Genomic DNA, 18,276 nt, shown 5'->3' with positions numbered 1-18,276 from the left:
TGTACTACCAACTTTCGGAGCGTCACACCCATCCCTATCTAGACACTTTATAACATCATTAATAAAAAGGATGAAAAGAGTGGGGGCCAGAACACAGCCCTGTTTCACACCACACTCAACAGGGAAGGTATCTGTAACTTGGTTACTCCCTCCCCATCTCACCTGTGCTGTGTTAAGTGTGTGGAGTCTCATTAAAATATCTAAGAGATTAGGTGGCATACCTAATTCCTTAAGGACCCTCCACAGTTTAGCCCGGGGGACTAAGTCAAACGCAGACCGCAGGTCTACAAAAGCCACGTAGAGTTACCCTACTTTAATATGCACTTACTTCCAATATAAACAAACGGAAGGTTTGGTCCAGGGTGCAAATTTTCGCTCTAAATCCTGCTTGGAGGTCACTCAAGACTTCAGACTCTGCGATCCAATCCTGCAGTCAAGCTAATATCTGCTTGCAATAGATCCTTTGTAAGGAGTCCACTACCAATACCACCACCAATACCACCACTACCAATACCAGCACCACCAATACCAGTACCACCAATACCAATACCACCACCAATACCACAACCACCAATACCAGTACCACCAATACCACCACCAATACCACCACTAATACCACTACCACCTGTACCACCACCAATATCACCATCACCAATAGCACCAATACTACCAGCACCTATACCACCACCAATACCACCATCAATACCAATACCACCACCACCAATACCACCACCACCACCAATACCACCACCAATGCCACCAATACCATCACCAATACCACCCCCACCAATGCAACCAATACCATTACCAATACCACCACCACCAATACCACTACCACCACCACCAATACCACCACCACCAATATCGCCATCACCAATACCACCACCACCTATACCACTAATACCAATACCACCACCAATTCCAATACCTCTCCCACCAATACCATCACCACCAATACTGCCACCAATACCACCACCACAAATACCACCACAACCAATACCAATACCACCACCACCAATACCACCACCACCGACAATACCAGTACCACCAATACCAATAGCACCAATACCAATACTCCCACCAATACCACAACCAATACCACCACCACCAATACCACCAATGCAACCACCACCACCAATACCACCACCCCAATACCACCAATACCACCACCACCAATACCACCACCACCAATACCAATACTACTACCACCAATACCGCCACCACCATAAATACTACCAATACCAATACCACCACCTCAGAGTCTCTCGCTCACTAGTAATAGCAGGAGCACTGTACGATGTCAGAGCTGCAGATGAGACCATCCCTCCCTACCTTCATGCCTGCCATAAAGCACAGCCCACCCTGCACTAGGAGGTGAAGTCAGGCCCCCACTACAGCTGGAGTGTTTTTATTAGGCCAAAGATAGGAATGACATTGCACAATGCCACACTGCACACTTAAATCACGGAGAGGGCAGGAAATAGCGCCCCCCGTCCCGCTCTTCCTCCTGAGCCTCGACAGTGTAATCACAGAGCAAAAGGTGTTGGAGTGCTTTGTTATTGTTTATAACTCAGATCATTTGTAACTCTCACTTCACAGTTTGTGTCTATGTAATTTACAACACTTACATATCTTCTTCACTGCACTATTTATCACTACTTTGAAGACGTCGCAGGCCCGTCTCTTCCTCTGATATTTACAATCTAACAAGCGGTCGAGAAGGCCCTTTATTGCAATGCAATAGGTCTCGCATTTGAGAGAGTTTAAGCTGTTAGTATTGTAAATGACAATGCCTTTTATTTATGTTTTAAAACCCAAGACATTAATAAAAGGTTTTGTCATTTACAATGCCAATAGCTCAAACCTGCGTGAATGCGAGACCTATTGCATTGCAAATGCTTGTTTCAATGGCCGAGCATGCTTGGAAAAACCCTTACTGAAAGGAAAACACTAGTTGAAGTTGCATAGTAAACCGCTTTTTGTGCTGGCCTTCCAATATTGCATCTCCTAGCTTTATTGCTAGCATTTGCCATTATGTAGATTGTGTCTGTAATATACAGTAAAGATTTAAAAAGATGCCCATGCTCTAAAACAATCAGCACGACATGGAGTTCATTTCCGAAAAGACACCCTTGCTTTGGGGTTGTCTTGGAAAACAAAAGTTGATTACCGGTCCATAATGCCACCTTGGCACGATGAGCAAGCCACTGAAGCAGCTTGTAACAAGTCAACGAAAAAAATGTCAACGTGGTAGGATTCAGGCTAGCTTTCTCACAGCCAGACAGCAGTGCCTTTGTTGCCCTAGTGGCTTGTCATTCACATTTCAAGGCACACATGAGGCCCTAAATAGTTACTCCCTGCCTCCTCTTTTTCCTCTTTATGATGTTGGTAGCTGTCATACTTGCAATGCACCAAACACATCCCACCACATTTGAGCTTAGATTGATATACTTCAGGAGCACACTTTATATAAATTACCCACTCAGTGAGCATCATCAAAATTTCAATTTGATCATATAACGTTATCTAACCTGACAGCTTCGAAGCCCAAGATGTTCTGCCAAGCAGTGTAGTAGTTGTAAATGAGGAAAACCTATCCATGTATAACCAACCATAGCCTCAGTTTTTTTCCATAACATCTTTATTCTGTAATAGGCACACAAAAAGCTAAATAACAAAACTGTATCTGGTGTCGTTGCAGGAAAGCAATTTCTGCGAATTAACTGCAACTTAGTATCTACGTAGACTTCATTGAGTGTGTGTTTTTCCAGACTGTTTAATTCCAAAGTGTCCTCAATACCCATGTATCTGACAGAAGAGTTCAAGGAAGAACTGTAAGTGGTATTCCCACACGTGATCTACGTATCGTAATTCACACAATTTCGTCACAGAGGACAAAGATTTGCTTTGTAGAAATTGGCGTGATTGTGTAAAGTGCAGTCTTTCTTCTCAAGCCCTCGAATTCCAGGGGATTACTTTTCTTTCCACAGTTTACAACAGTAAGTACATGGATTTATGCAAAGACCAAAAATCTCCGTGGAGAGAGGACAGCTTCGCCTCACGTCATGTGTCAGATTGTAGATACAACTCACTTGGATAACATCTTTCGAACTACTTTGATAACTACTTCTGAAAAAGCTGTATTTATCTGAGTAATATTTTTGGCAAATATATGATCACTGTTCTTTAGTGATATTTACCAGTAGCTTTCCCATTGCTCTGCCTTTTTGTCCGGCTTCAAAATGCTAGTTATTACAGTGGCTTCCCAGGTAAAGACAGTAACTCCCCCTTTTACAATATAATGAATTATATTCTGCAGGGGGTTCAGTACTGTTGATTTAAGGCGTTGGTTTCATCCAGTCTGGTTACCTTACTCTCCTGTCTTGTCTTTTTTGCCTGATTCCTCTCTTATAATACGGTCTGGCATTCCTGTTTCACTGCCAGGCCAGTCTCCCTTTTAGGTACATTAAACGCTGACAGTCACTCATCTATTACCTAATTTGGAGCAAAAGAATCTCTTGATATGTCACTTGGAAGATTGGAAAACACTTGCCTGACTTCTTAACTAGATGTATGAAGTAGCTGCTGCCTGGGATCAAAATATTCTCAATATGATACCTGTTATGCCAAGTGCAATATCCCAGGTAACAAAATGCTTCCACACCAATAACACAGATATAATTAATTTGATGTCCTTATGCACATAAGGTTGCCCTCCCTTCCCCTGGGAATTCCAATGTCCTGTGTGAGAGAATAGTTATCAGTCAGAGCATATTCCGATACTCGCCTATCCATTTTGTTGTTAATTTTGCATATGGATATGTTGGAAAGGCTGGGAAATCAGTACTATCGGAGAAGTCCATTTTCACGATAAGAATACAGTTACATACTTTAGGAACTTCCGAATTTTAAGGAAGAAAGAAATGGTATAATACAAAATGAATGTAAGAGGCTTTATTGTTACTACGGACCCTACCTGTTTTGTTATGTATCTGATAGAGACATCTAGCCACAGATTCCTTACCTTTGAATTTCCCTAGGCATCAGACCGGATCCAGAAGATTTTTCGCGAGCTGTTGGCTCCGAGTAGTGGTGTCGTCCGCGTCACCTGAATAGGTTCCACCTCAGCATTCTGATATCAATTCTTTTCTTTCCATGCCAGGAAGCGCTGATCTGAGAGAAGAGCTACTCCTCTGTCAGGTTTCGACAGGATTTGTGCGATGTTTCATCATTCTTTTTTGAGGTTTCCTCCTGGTGTGTCGAGGATGTCATTGAGGAGGACAGGTTTTAACCCTGCGGTGCCTGTCACCGCACCATGTTGGTGATGGACACGCACCTTATGTGTTTGCAGTGTTTGAAGTGCAACCATGACTGCCATGGCACCGAAGGCTTTCAGGGAGTGAGTCAAGCTGCTAGCGGCCTAGCATGAGAGTCTGCAGATGCCATGGTCTGGCTTGAGAGGAAGATCTTGTGACCATTCCAGCAGTCTAAAGTCCTCTTCGTCCCATTCCAAATCTTCAGGCAGTCAGCTAAGAGGCACGAAAAACACAAGAAATGGAAGCATGCTTCGACTTCTCCTCATCCGTTTTCTGATGCGATGAAGGAACATTAGCGCTTGAGGGCTGGTTCCTTGGCATCTGTGCCTGGGTGGATTCTGCACCTCCCAGCTTTCCAGGAGAGTTCTATAAGCCTATGCACCTCATTTTTGAGAGGTCCGACCCCACCAACTCTCCTTTGTGCTTCGCAAGGTCAGAGGGGGCCCCATCGGCTTCTGCGCCGGCGGGTCTGGTGAGACCCATGTGTCTGTCGTGGATCCAGACCGGCTGCGGTCGTGCCATTACGACTTTCTCCGACACCGATGCTCCAGGCGCCACTGGTGCCAGCCCCATTCTGATTCTCCGACAAAACTGAACCACGTTGACGAATGTTGATTCCTGTTCTGACGGGACCCATGCGTCCAAGGTCGGAGCCTGAGCCCTCTTCTGAAAGGCTAGGCATTGGGGAGGAATGGGAGGTGTCACTGGACCTTTTAGAAAGCCAGGTTGAACAGGATATGGACTGGTTTGAGGAATTGGGTGATGCCAGCGGACTGGGTGTGTATCCAGATACTGGCATGCTTGCCCCCCTACCTTGGCTACGGAAGAGGGAGCTACGTCTGTAGTGGTGGTGTGGAGGGCAGCTGAGGTCATTTGCCCTCAGCGGCACTCAAGACTAACAGCTCAATGGGGGTGTTGCAACTGAGAGCCTCCTCCTCTAAACCCCTACTCCCGTTCAACAAAGCCCTCATCGATGTCATTCTGACAACCTAGTTCAAACTCAGCACAGGGGCTCCTGTGAATAGGATGACTTCCTGCCATCACCACGCCATCCCAGGGGACCCCGATTTTCGCACCCAACTCCCTTCTACGGAGCTTAGTGGTCCAAGCCTCAACTTCCCATTGCGTGTTCCCTGCCGCTCTCCTGGACAGGGAATCCAAGAGTCTGGACAGCTTGAGAAAGAAAATGTTATTTAACACCGCATAATTACTGGGCCGTTATTCCCACATGCTGTGGGAAAATGTTACGCAAGGGCTGCCACAGGTCCCAAAGTATGCCTGGGCCATTCTCTCTCAAGCAGTTACATCACTCCTCCTTGGAGGACAACCTATCAACGTAGGAAGGGTTCCGCTGCCAACTGTAGGCTGTAGATGCTGTTCTTGCCTCTTTCTGGTCCCAAAAAAGGACAAGGGCCCTAGTCCTATCCTAGATCACTGAGCCCTCAACTACTTCCTCACAAAAGTGAAATTTAAGATGCTCATATTGGCTGAGGATAAACTGGATGGTAGCGTTGGAATTGCAAGGATGCTTATTTTCACATTACTATCCTGTCTGCCCATTGGTGTTGCCTGCAGTTTACGGTTGGCCACAAACATTTTCAGTTCTCGTGCTCCCTTTTGGCCTTACCATCGCCCCTCAGGTTTTTACAAAGGGGATGACGGTAGTCTCACTTCATCTACACAGATCATGGATTCCAGCCTTCCCCTATCTGGACGTCTGGCTGCTGAAGGCTTGGCTTTCCCTCAGGCTGTCGTCTCCTACCTCCAGGCTACGGCGGACCTCCTGCATTTGCTTACGTTCACTGGCAACATGCCAAAGTCACACCTGAATCCCTCACCGATGCTCCCTTTCATTGGCGCTGTCCTGGATAGAGTGCAGTTTCGGGCTTATCCTCCTGAGCGGTGCACCCACGATGTTCAGGCTATGATACTGATTTTTCAGTCTCTATCCTGGATTTTGGTGAGACTGACTATGAGGCCTCTGGGCCTCATGGCCTCCTGCATCCTGCTAGTGACACATGCCTGATGGCATATGTGGGCTCTGCAGTGGGACCTAAAGTTCAAGTGAGCGCAGCATCAGGGAAATCTCTCTGACATGCTGCAGATCTTGCAGGGAATGGCAAAGAATCTGCAGTGGTGGTTAATGAACCGCAATTGGGTCAGAGGCAAGCCCCTCTTCCTTCCCCAGCCAGAACTCACAGTAGTGACAGATGCATCACTCCTGGGATGGGGTGGCCACCTGGGAGAGGCGGAGATCAGAAGAAGGCTCTGGTCTCCCGTGGAATCCGGACTCCACATCAACCTGTTGGAGCTCCGAGTAATCCGTCTAGTATTAAAAGCCTTTCTACCCTCCATCAAGGGAACATTAGTACAAGTGTTCACAACAACACCACCACCATGTGGAACTGCAATAAACAGGGCTCGGTGGGATCGTGGACCCTTTGTCAAGAAGCCCTGCATCTGAGGACATGGTTGGAACAGCAGAGCGTTTCCCTGGTAGTGCAACACCTGGCAGGCTCCCTGAATGTCAGGGCAGACAAACTCAGACAACGATGCCTATTGGATCACAAATTGCGTCTCCAACTGGAGGTGATGCAAGGGCTGTTCCAAAAGTGGGGAGATAGTTAGATCTGTTTGCCTCTGCTGAGAACGTGTAATGTCAGCAGTTTTGCACCCCGGAGTTTCCAAGACGACTCTCGCTTGGAGACACTTCTCGTACCGAGTGGAGCTCAGGCCTCTCCTGTACGCCTTTCCACACATACCACTCCTGGCCAGAGTTCTCAAGAAGATCAGGAATGACCGGACCTAAGTCATTCTTGTGGCTGCCGACTGGGCACAGAGAGTCTGATATCCTGAGATTCTGAATATGAGCATCAGTCCTCCAATCAGGCAGCCCCTTCGGGGGGATCTTCTGCTGCAGCAGCAGGGGAGGGTCTTCCACCCGAACTTGTCAACTCTTCGCCTTCTTGCATGGAGATTGAGCAGCGGCAGTTAATAGCTTTCAACCTTCCTCCTGAAGTCTATAATGTTACTCTGGCAGCCAGGCATCTCTTCATCAAGACGGATATAACTGCAGATGGGAAAAGCTTGTATCATGTTTTACATAAAAGTATATTGACCCCCTTTCTGCCTTCCTTTCTGAAATTTTACTTTTTATTTTAACAAAACAGGACTCTGCTCTGGGCACTCTGGTTATGGTATATTTCTGCCTTCTATGCCTTCTTGGGGTTGCCTGGCCAACCCTCCTTATTTAAATCTCCCATTGTAAATAGCTTTCTCAAATGTCTTGTACATATGTTTCCTCCTTCCCCTTTCATTATGCCTCAGTAGGACATAATGTGGTTCTCACATTTCTGAGGTGTGCTCTCTTCGTGCCCTTACACTATTGCCCCTCATCCAGCTCACCATCCAAACAGCCTTTCTTGTGGCCATTACATTGGCCAGGAGGGTGAGTAAGCTCTAGGTTTTACTATACAAGCCTCCCTTCCTATAACTTTTTCCTGACAAACTAGTGGTCTACCGCCTGGACCCAAAAAGAGTGTTTTAGTTCTACCGTAACCGCACAAGAAAGTTCCGGGTGGACGACCAACTCTTTGTGGGGTATGTTGGTGCGATGAAAGGTCAGGCGGTGCAGAAACTGACCATTTCTTGATGGGTCATTCTCTGCATCACGATCTACTATGCACTAGCCAACAAGCAGGCTCCTAAAGGCTTAAGAGTTAATTTAACCAGAGCTAAGGCTGTGACTACTGCATTAGCCCATGCAGTTTCATTCCTGGACATTGGTCAGACAGTCACGTGGGCATCCCTGCACACGTTTACCAAGCATTACTGCCTGGACAGTCAGGTCTGCAAGGACGGGCATTTCACCCATTCCGTCCTACAGGACTTCTTAGTCAGAAATTGTCCGCAGACCCACCTTCCAGGATGGTATTACTTGGGTATCTATTCAAAGGTAAGGAATCTGCGGCTAGATGTCTCTGTAAGATGAACAAATTACTTACCTTCGGTAACACCTTATCTGGTAGAGACAATATTTAGCTGGGTCTCAACAGCTTTCCTAAAATGAAGGTGATTAATCGCTATAGCATGCAGGAACCCTGAATTTCATAAGATAATGGCCTGAACAAAAAAGGTGCGTTCTCCTACGTGCTACCTACAAACAGTTAGTACAAGTAAAAGTGCTATTGATGATCGATGGAAATATTCCAGTCCATAGCAAATACATTTCCCCTTTAAGAAATGTAGTCCACCTCTATCAAATGCCTTGTACATGATGCATATAGACCTAACCCTGATTTGCTTGATGATAACTGGGCATAACGGTTTGTGTAACATGGTTCATATATTTCAGGTAGAGACTAAAAGCATGCACTGCACTTCGTAACAGCTGGAATAGGAATTTGCAGGAATCCCAAATAAGATCATATGTGTCAGAATCAGTTGCTTTACCCAGCTGTGCCTACCGGTGAAAGTCAGGAAAAGAAAAAATTGTCTCAGTTCCTTGTGGTTCATTTTTTGTCCGCAGTGACTATGACTTCAGTTTTTTAAATGTCATTTTTGTCTGCAGTGGCTACCATGACTTCTGTTTTAAAATGTCATTATTAACTTAACGTCCGTTGGTGAGTTGTGAGAAGTGAAGTTTTTCCTGAATGACGCATCGGTGTAGCTTGAACAAAATGTCAGTCGCATCAGCATATTAAACAAGCATTGGCAAGGCCAATAGATTTGGCTGTTTATGCGAGTTGGGTGTAAACTTATCTACATTGTTCATCAAATGAAGGAAAATATGAATTTTAATAATTTTTCTTTGGGTGTCAATAATCTTTAGGAAATACCCAGTCATGTACTCTGTTGGTTTAATTGAAGTCAATTAATTGAATGGCAAAGGAACTCCTTGTCTTTCCTCTCGCTTTATGACAGGTGAAACAAATGTTTAATCTTTGAAATAAGGAAAGAATCAATGGCAGAGTTAATATGATTTTCATTAGGAAGCGGTTTACCAGTTGATATTACATCAACATGTCTTCAAAATGTTTGTTTTAGCTTGTATATTGTTTGCATTAAAATGCACCACAGGCATGTGGGAACTGGAATGAGCAAATCCGCACAATTGACAACACTGAAAATCTTGTTATCTGGTATAACGCAATAATTTTTCAGGCAGAATTGCTAACGACTGCTTCTTCAACAAATGTTTTCAATCATCGTATGAGAAGTCTACCATTCTCCAGTATTGTATCACTTATAGATTCACATGCTTGAATCTTCCCCGTCGTCATGGTGGGAGTTGACGGTGCACCTGATCCTGTGGAGATGGAAGTCGTAGACGTGAGTGCTTCGTCGACGGGATCGTCGACGGGCGATTTTTCTTAGATGAGGAATCTCTGAAGGGAGTGTGAAGCGCAAATGGTAGGACTAAGCCAGCTCTTTGCTGTGAGGTTGACGGACCAGGCAGGTCTCTTTTGCCCTTTTTTCCTCAGGTGCTTCTCTACTCTAAGATCTAAATTTCTCAAAATCTCTGTGGGGAAAAAGAAGGCTCTCATATTCAGAGTCTGAGCCCTTAGCAGCCTTCTTCCTTTGCAGCCAAGGAAGCAGCCTACCATCACGACCTCTGAGGGTTTTTGTAGAAAAAGTATGGCAGTACTTGCATTCTCTGGGCTTATGGTTTGGATACAGGCAATAAAGACACTCTTTGTGTAGGTCCCCAAAATAAAGTCTGGATTTTCCACAAGTCTTTCAGGTCCTAAAAAAACTTTTTTAGATACTGACATTTTATAGAAAAAAACAGGCACACACACTTCCAAACTGTACCTCAGGTGAAGAGATGGACTGCAGGCTGGAAGTTCAAAAGGTCAACTGTAGAAACACTATGACTGAGCAGAGTTCAGGTAGACTCCCTACCACGCAACATGCAGTACGAAATCTGAGGTATAGTGGCCCTGCAGGGGATGGATAATCTATGGTCTATGCTCTGATTGGCTGAAGTTTGGATCTTTTAAAACAATGTTTATAGGTTACTAAATGCTATTGGTTTTCAATTGGAATTAAGTTTTAGTACTACTATTTTACTGTTACCATGACGACAGGGAAGATTCAAGCATGTGAATCTATAAAAGTTATCAATACTAGAGAACCACAGTGTACAGGTAAGTAGCTTGTTTTGTTCCCTTTTACCTTTAGTATGTTTTAGTCTGTTTGTGATGCAACAACCAAACGCATAAAATAATGCATCTCTTCTGCGCTCACTTATGTTTTAATCAACAGGTACTTACAAGTTCATCCGAACAATTAGCGCATTATTGAAAACTCAGATTTTCATATACGGAGTCTAATTACACAATGGTTGATTAGAAACATAAATATTTGCACCCGCAAAGCTAGCCTTTTTCAAAGTTGTTGCAAAATAAAAGATTGTGATTTAAAAATCACCCTGCATGTGCTTACTTAAGAATAAGCTTTTTGAGTTGTTTGCTGAAGCTGTTGAGTGTGTTTTTTAGTCTTAACAGGTAATTCTATGATCCGGCAACTTGAGGGAAGAGATGTAGAGGTTTGCAAAGAGTGTTTCCCTTACGGTAAAATACCAAAAGAAGGAGCGCAGGGAGAGAGATTGGGGGAAGGGAAAGCACTTAGAAATAGTCGTTTTATTTATTTATAAAAAACATATGTTACATTGTAATGTGCATCAGCATATCTTACTCCTGCTATGCCACATCGAGATGTTTAGATCTTGTTGAGTAGCGATAGCTGTTTAGTAAAAGCAACAGTGTGGCGGAACTCAACTGGCCCATATGTGAAACAAAAGGTATTAAAATAGAACGGTAACAAATGACACAATGTTTGACAAAAAAGTTATGACAATCAAAGCCATTTTTTTAAATGAAAAAAGGACACATTGTCCCACCAGTTACTGGCACCAGTTCTGTGTGGATGACCACATTGTGCTGGAACAAAATGCAGTCACTAATACAGGGAGGGAACCAGTGACTGAAGTGGGCTGGTGTATTGCCCCATGCTCTAGTGGTGTTGTACGAAAATGTGGTTGACAGTGAAACAAGCCCATGGATAAAGAGGCCAAATTGACAGCCCCTTTATGAATGTATGGAGATGTATGCATTTTAAGTATTTTTAAAAAAATGTTTTGGCTTCTGCTGAAAATACAACCTTGATTTCCTTTTTTCTTTTTGTTACAGTTTGTACCTTTTCGGGATTACATCGACAGAACAGGAAATCACATATTAAGCATGGCAAGGCTTGCTAAAGATGTTTTAGCTGAAGTTCCGGACCAGTTTCTTTTATACATGCGATCCAGAGGCTTCAAACCAGCCCCTGCACCACCTCCATACACGCCCCCAACTCATGTCCTACAGACTCAGATTTGACACTGCTCTTAAGCATATCATCCTTGACAGAAAAATTAGCTGCTATATCAGTGCTTCAGTTCAGGGTGCACTGCAAAGAACCCGTGACAAAAGACCATTCTCCTGTATTGATTCATGTTTAACTGAATGGGTTTCTGACTCAAAGGGATTCTGTTTACAGACCAAAACTGCAAATATGGTTACTCGAGAAGCTGGACCGTTCTCAATTTTCCAAACTAAATACTGATTCTTCTCTGAGTCATATTTTTTCTGACTGAAAATGCTAATTTCCATAGAATTGTTGGGGAAAGCAAAAGTCACTCTTAATATTGAAACTCTCTTGTCCTCCCTGACTGTTGTATATATGTATGGGTCTGGGAATACTATTCCTTTGTCTCAATGTTTACATGTTCCTACTTTTTAAATTTCAATACTTTTATAACTATTCTTAAAGAAATACTTTTGAATATTGAATCATATGTCTTCTAGCTTGCAATAGTTACAGCCACAAAAAAGCAATATCTCTATAAAGGGTCTCCTAGACAGTGTACTTCCTGAATGATGGAAGAACGAGAGGTGAGTAAATGGATTCACTAGGTAATTGCGCTTCTCAAGTGCTTTCCAGTTGCTTTCATGACAAATGCAAAGTACACAAAAATGTTCATTTGATAGGTACCAATTTTGCAACCATAAACCCATTTTCCTTTTGTCATTTCAAAACGTTCACTTATTTTATATGTTTTAAAAAGATAATGCTGCCAAAAAGAATGTTTTGAAGTCAGACTTAAAATGACAGAAGATGGGAAGTACTGTGACTAAGAAAAGAGCCTAGCTATAGAGATAGGTATGCTCCTTGCTATTTTTTAAAGTGAAGAAAGTAGGCAGATTTGTAATTTGTATGCTTTTGAAGTGCAAAAATGGGTACAAGACACTGTACAGATGGAAGGTGTGACGTACTACATTCATAATGCATGAATTTCTACTAGTGCAATGGCATCTAGTCTAATCAACATGATTTTCTATAAACTATGCACAGAATACACTGTCAGCATGCCACCCGATCAAGTAATGAACATCACTAAGCGAACCTGTGAGCATTGTCAACGAAGTACATATTTTCATCATCAAACATTGACACAGAGCAAGAGAGAGGAAAGCAGAAAACCGAGCAAGATGAAGAAAGTAGGAGGCAGAGGAAGTGACAAGGGAAGAGAGCAAAGATGAAAAATAAACTGCAATAGTGAGATAAAGAGACTGGAAGTGTAGAGTGGTGGAAGAAAGAGGCACAAGGTGGAATTAAAACTAAGCAGCGTGGGTATTGGAAAGCCAGAACTTCGGCAGTGCTGTCATTGGGTTGATAAGAAACAGTTTGGGCCTCAGAACTTATTATTATTTGCTGTTTTTTTTTTGTTTTTACAAATTAAGGACTATATTACAAAATGTTTGAAATCAATCATAGTAACATTAAAAAAACACAGGGTTGGGACCTGGTGATACTCGCTTATATGTATGGTTTATATATAATTTCACAATCATACATTTTGAGCAAAATACTTAATCTGATACATAAAAGACATAAATTGTTTTTTAATGTCTACTCCCCGTTGGTGTTTCAGTTTTGTGTCAACGACTCTATGTGACACTGACTCTCTTGCCTTGGTTAAATTAATTGTAGTTGGTTACTATTTAAAATTGGCCTCTTCCAGTATCACGTACATTACAGATAGCCTGCCTGAGCTTTCTAGTTCTGTTGTAATTGCTGTAGATGTCGCCTGATTTTGTCCCTACAAAGGGATAGTGATTCTAAGTAGCGTGCTCGAGTTCCTTGTCACCAAATCACTTTCCTGCCATTTGAGGTCCACGCATAGGAACATCCAATAAATGAGTCTTGTAAAAAAATGCACAAATATGTGGTTTTGTACACAGAAGCTATGTTTAATGAACTACCCAAATATTATACCTGAAATGGTTTGTCCTTTATGAAAAGTAAAATGTTTTTGCATGTACAGTTTTTACGACGAGTGCACAGTTTTGTGATACTTTGTGTCAAATACAATACATTTATTCTAAAAAAAATGGCCTTAAACTCGCACTCAGTTCCTCAAAATGATTGTGAATTGCCTTCAAATATGAAAATATGTTTAATCTTCTGTTAACAATGTATATGTTTTTTAATGTATTTTTAATTTCCTCAAAATCAATTTTTTTCTACTTTGTCCTTTCCCATATCGTACTGTTTGCCCTACAGTTAGATTGACTTATGGTCTAAAAGCATTAACGCAGTAGTTTTGCTTCATGAAAACATATCCGCAGTGACTACGGTCTACAACTATATAATGCACAAATCTTCCATTTTTAATTATATTGTAACTTTTAAAACGTGTTCCTTTATGCTGGAAATTACTTTTGTAGCGTATGCTTGCATTTTGAAAAAGGAAATGAAATCTTAATTGTGAATGCACATATTTTATGATTAGTTGGAGATGTTTATAAACATCAAATACATCATTTTTTAATAAAGTATATTGTTTTGGGCATTGCCTAATTGATTTTCTTGTTTACCCAAGTCGCGATTCAAAGTTATACCATGGTGGCATCTGGAAAGCAACTTACCACCACTCAGACTCCACTTCAATGTGTTTTAACCGCATCTCCCTTCTGCAACCTCCTTTAAAATATTTACACCTTTCCCTAACTTCATAAAATTTACATGTAGGCATTCTTTGTACTCCTCTCCTTCAGTACACTGAAATGTGCTGGAAGATGGAGTACGCCTGTGATGTGACTACAATGAGAGCTACTGACATTTTTGGTCATTGGAATGTTGTAAACTTAACCACCTGGTTAGCATCTTGAGGATTTATTTTCACAGACAGCATAACAAATGAATGTTTAAATGCATTGGGGTGACACATATTGTCAAACTCTCATAAGCTCACTCTCTTTGGAGATCACTGAAAAAGGGCCTTAGAACAGTATGATGTTAAATTCTTTACTTACCTCACTGCATATCAGCGGATAAATGCAGGAACTCTTGTTCCGCTGCCAGACATCATAAGGAGCTAGCAACACTGGGTTTTGAATCTGGAGTACCAAGCATCAATATGAGTTGTATCTTGGGAATTGTTGGAAAGAAGGATCTGCTTTCATGGCTACCCTCTCGTTGTGCTTGGTGTCAGTATGATTTTGACCTTGTCAAACTGGGATCCTGCTAATCAGGACCCCAGTCACTATGCTTTCTCCCTAAATTAAACATGGTAAGTACTGTTGTATATCCACAATTGGCTACTGGTGTACCGTTGTTAAACACAAGTATATGGTATTAAGGTACCCAGGGCATAGGTACACCAATGGTCTCCCATGGGCTGCCTCATGTATTGTGCCACCCATGGGAGTCCACTTAAACTGTGACTACAGACCTGCCATTGCAGCTGGTGTGAGTTGGTGCTTGCACCTCTTATGACAGATATAAGTTTCCTTATATCTGAGGTCACTGCACTTAGAACCTATAAGTCACCCCTATGGCAGACCCTTCAGTCCTGAGGACAGGGGTTATATGTCTCAGGGTGCCCCTGCATGAGCAGGACACCCTAACAAACCCTGGTGTCTATTCTCCAGGCTTTGTAAGTGCAGTCAGCCATTTTAATACATATAGTGGACATCAGTCATTATGAGGTGTCTAACTATATAGTGGCTGCACCTAACCAGTCATGTTTGGTATCATACATGTTGGAATCATACCTCAACACCGATTCCAGTGTTGAAAGTATGATCCCATTTATTGGGGGGCTTCCTTGGGAAACCTCCATACTCCTGGTAACAGCCTTTCAATGAAGTTGAAGTTGAAAGGGTTTGTATAGCGCTCTATTACCAAGCGGTTTCTTGGCGCTGCAGAAAACTGAAACTGAGGAAAGAAGGGGGGTGAGGGTATAGAGGAATAGGCAGAAGAGAAAAGGTGGGTTTTCAGAGCGACCCGAAAGTCCAAATAGGAGGGAGTAGACCTGATTGCCAGAGGGAATGTGTTCCAGAAATGGGGGGTGAGTTTCGAAAACCTGGAGCCACCCGATTTCTGCTTGCGGAAACGGGGGACAAGGAGAAGAAACTGGGAGGAGGAGCGAAGATTTCTGGCAGGAACATATGCATTGATCTTAGATCTAATGAATGCAGGGGCAGTGCCAGCTAGAGACATAAAGGTCAGACAGCCCATCTTTAAGAGCGAGCGCTCCTTAATGGGGAGCCAGTGGAGAGTCTTAAGCAGGGGGGTAGTGTGACTAGATTTAGGGAGCCTATAGATGAGGCGAGCCGCTTGATTTTGGATAATCAATCAATCTATCAATCAGGGATTGGTAAAGTGCAGCTACTTACCTGCGAGGGTCTCAAGGTGCTGGGGGGTGTAGCTGCTCCATTGAGTACTGGGGGCACCTGAAGAACCAGGTCCTGAGGTCCTTCCTGAACTGGAGCAGTGTGGGGACTTGGTGGAGGGGGAGGTTGTTCCAGGCCTTGGCTGCGAGCTAGGAGAAGGACTTTCCTACTGTTCTGGTTTTGTAGATGTGTGGGATGGTGGCCAGAGAGAGGTCAGCTGATCGGAGTTGTCTATTAGGTGCATGGAAGGAGAAGTGGTTGTTTAGGTATGCTGGCTGATGTTGTGGAGGGCCTTGTTTGCGTGAGTGAGAAGCTCGAAGGTTATTCTTCTTTCGATGGGGAGCCACTGGAGATCGTTGAGGTGTTGGGTGATGTGGTTGTGATGGGGGATGTCCAGGATCAGTCTAGCTGCAGCATCTTGGACGATCTGCAGTTTGCGAAGTAGTTTCTTGTTGATTCCGGCATTGAGAGCGTTGCCGTAGTCAAGTCCGCTACTGATGAGGACGTGCGGAACCATTTTCTGGATTTGGGTGGGATCCATCTGAAGGTCTTTCAGAGTATGCAGATGGTGTTGAAGCAGGCAGAGGACACGATGTTGATCTGGTGGTTTATCATCAGTGATGAGTCTAGTATGATGCTGAGGTTCCTTGCGTGGTCCATGGGGGTGGGAGGTTTCTGAGGGCGGCGGGCCACCAAGGGTCGGAAAAGCCAAGGATGAGGACTTCTGTTTTCTTTGAGTTGAGTTTTAGGCAGGACTGCATCATCCAGGTGGCGATGGCTTTCACCCCTTCTTGGAAGTTGTGCTTGGGGATGTTGCGTTCTTTGGCGAGGTAGAGGATGAGCTGGGTGTCATCAGCGTAGGAGACGATGTTGAGCCTGTGGTTTTGAACGATGGTTGCGCGGGAGGGGTCTGACAGCAAGCTAGTGCTGCTGCCGACCACAGACACAATTCTGCTCTCCTTCTGCTGAGCCAAGCTCAAGCAGGGGAAGGTAGAACAATAGGGGTCCTGTCACAGGGAGGTGTAAGCACCTCCCAGGTAGACCTTAGTGTATTGGGCTTGGGTGGGGGTGCTTGCTAGCGTTACCAGACTGCTTTGAAGGGTACATTTGGTCCCCTCTTTGTATACTCCAGTTTAAGCCAGTTCAGGGAGCCCTTGGCTCCCGCTCTGGTGTGAAATTGGACAAAGGACATGGTAGTATCCGCCACTCTGTCGAACCCCTCCTCTTTGAGGGACCCCTGATTCGTTCCAAAACTTTTCCTAGGCTACTTAAGGGCTTAATTGTGTGTGGTTCCTTAGATTCATTGTGGGACAAGAATCAAAACTGAAACCACATCACTCTTCGACTGTCTGGACTGGACACTTGGACTTTGCTTGGAACCAGGACTGCACCAAGGAAGACTCCTGCTACTCCTGGTCTCACTGTTTTGCAAGTCTTCTTCATCGTCTGTGTCTGTGCTTCTTCCAGGTTCTTCAACAGACCTGTGAGCATCAAGGACACCGGAAGTAATCTCCCTTGGAATGAAGGAGTCACTCCCCTGCTTCTGCAGGCACCACAACAAAGCTGACCAGTCTGCTGCTCTTGTCGCCTTATGGACTTCCTGAGGCTCAGCAACACAGGTAGTGGTTCTGCAACTCCCAGGAGGACTGCCCGGTCCTCTCTGCAATTTTGAGGCCAGTATCCCTCATTGGAACCACTGGGACTGAAACCCTGTGCACCACGTCGACTTCCTGTTACCAAGGCTTGTTGACTCTATAATCTTCGGGCTACAAGAAGCTCCAACCTCCCGCATCTGTTACCTCCAAGTTCAGCATCCTCACCTCATCCTCTGCATATGGGCCTTCGTTATTGGTGTGCTGCTCGAGGTTCTCTTGCAACTCCTGAGCCTACAGCCTGTGGGTTTTTCCTGAGGGTCTTCTACTGCTTCAGTTGGCTCACCAGCTTGCTCAGGGCCTGCTCTGACTCTCTCCATGGCATTTTTAAGACTGTCTTCTCAATTTCTAACTGCCGCCTAGGTCTGCAGTTGATTCCACTTAAATGCAGAGATTTAAGACAATACTCTCTGTTCTCTAACATTGGATCTTTTATATATTTAAAAGATTGAGTCATTCCCCGTTGTTCAGCTGGAAATCTCTGGTACAATAAAAAGTATACAGTGTAAAATACATAGCTAAAGTAAAATAGCCATAGGCCTGAAACAACATAGTTTGTTTAGTAACACGTCCACCTCATTTGAA

At 43.8% G+C, this 18,276-nt stretch overlaps 1 protein-coding gene across 3 annotated transcripts in view; it reads left to right on the top strand.

Annotated features, from left to right (window-relative positions):
* Positions 1–14,216, top strand: part of CPNE8 (copine 8) — a 961,735-nt gene extending 947,519 nt beyond the window's left edge. For all 3 annotated transcript variants that reach the window (XM_085654090.1, XM_085654092.1, XM_085654091.1), the window contains one exon: positions 11,510–14,216. In XM_085654090.1, the coding sequence (XP_085510216.1) occupies positions 11,510–11,698 (189 nt within the window). In that variant the 3' untranslated portion in view covers positions 11,699–14,216. The remainder of the gene's footprint in view (positions 1–11,509) is intronic.
* The last annotated feature ends 4,060 nt before the right edge of the window (positions 14,217–18,276 follow it).

The sequence above is a fragment of the Triturus cristatus genome, chromosome 4_1 (genome assembly GCF_964204655.1).
Source record: "Triturus cristatus chromosome 4_1, aTriCri1.1, whole genome shotgun sequence".
In the NCBI taxonomy this organism is placed as follows: Eukaryota; Metazoa; Chordata; class Amphibia; order Caudata; family Salamandridae; genus Triturus; species Triturus cristatus.
The sequence above is the reverse complement of the archived record's forward strand: the minus strand, read 5'-3'. Positions and strand labels throughout refer to the sequence as shown.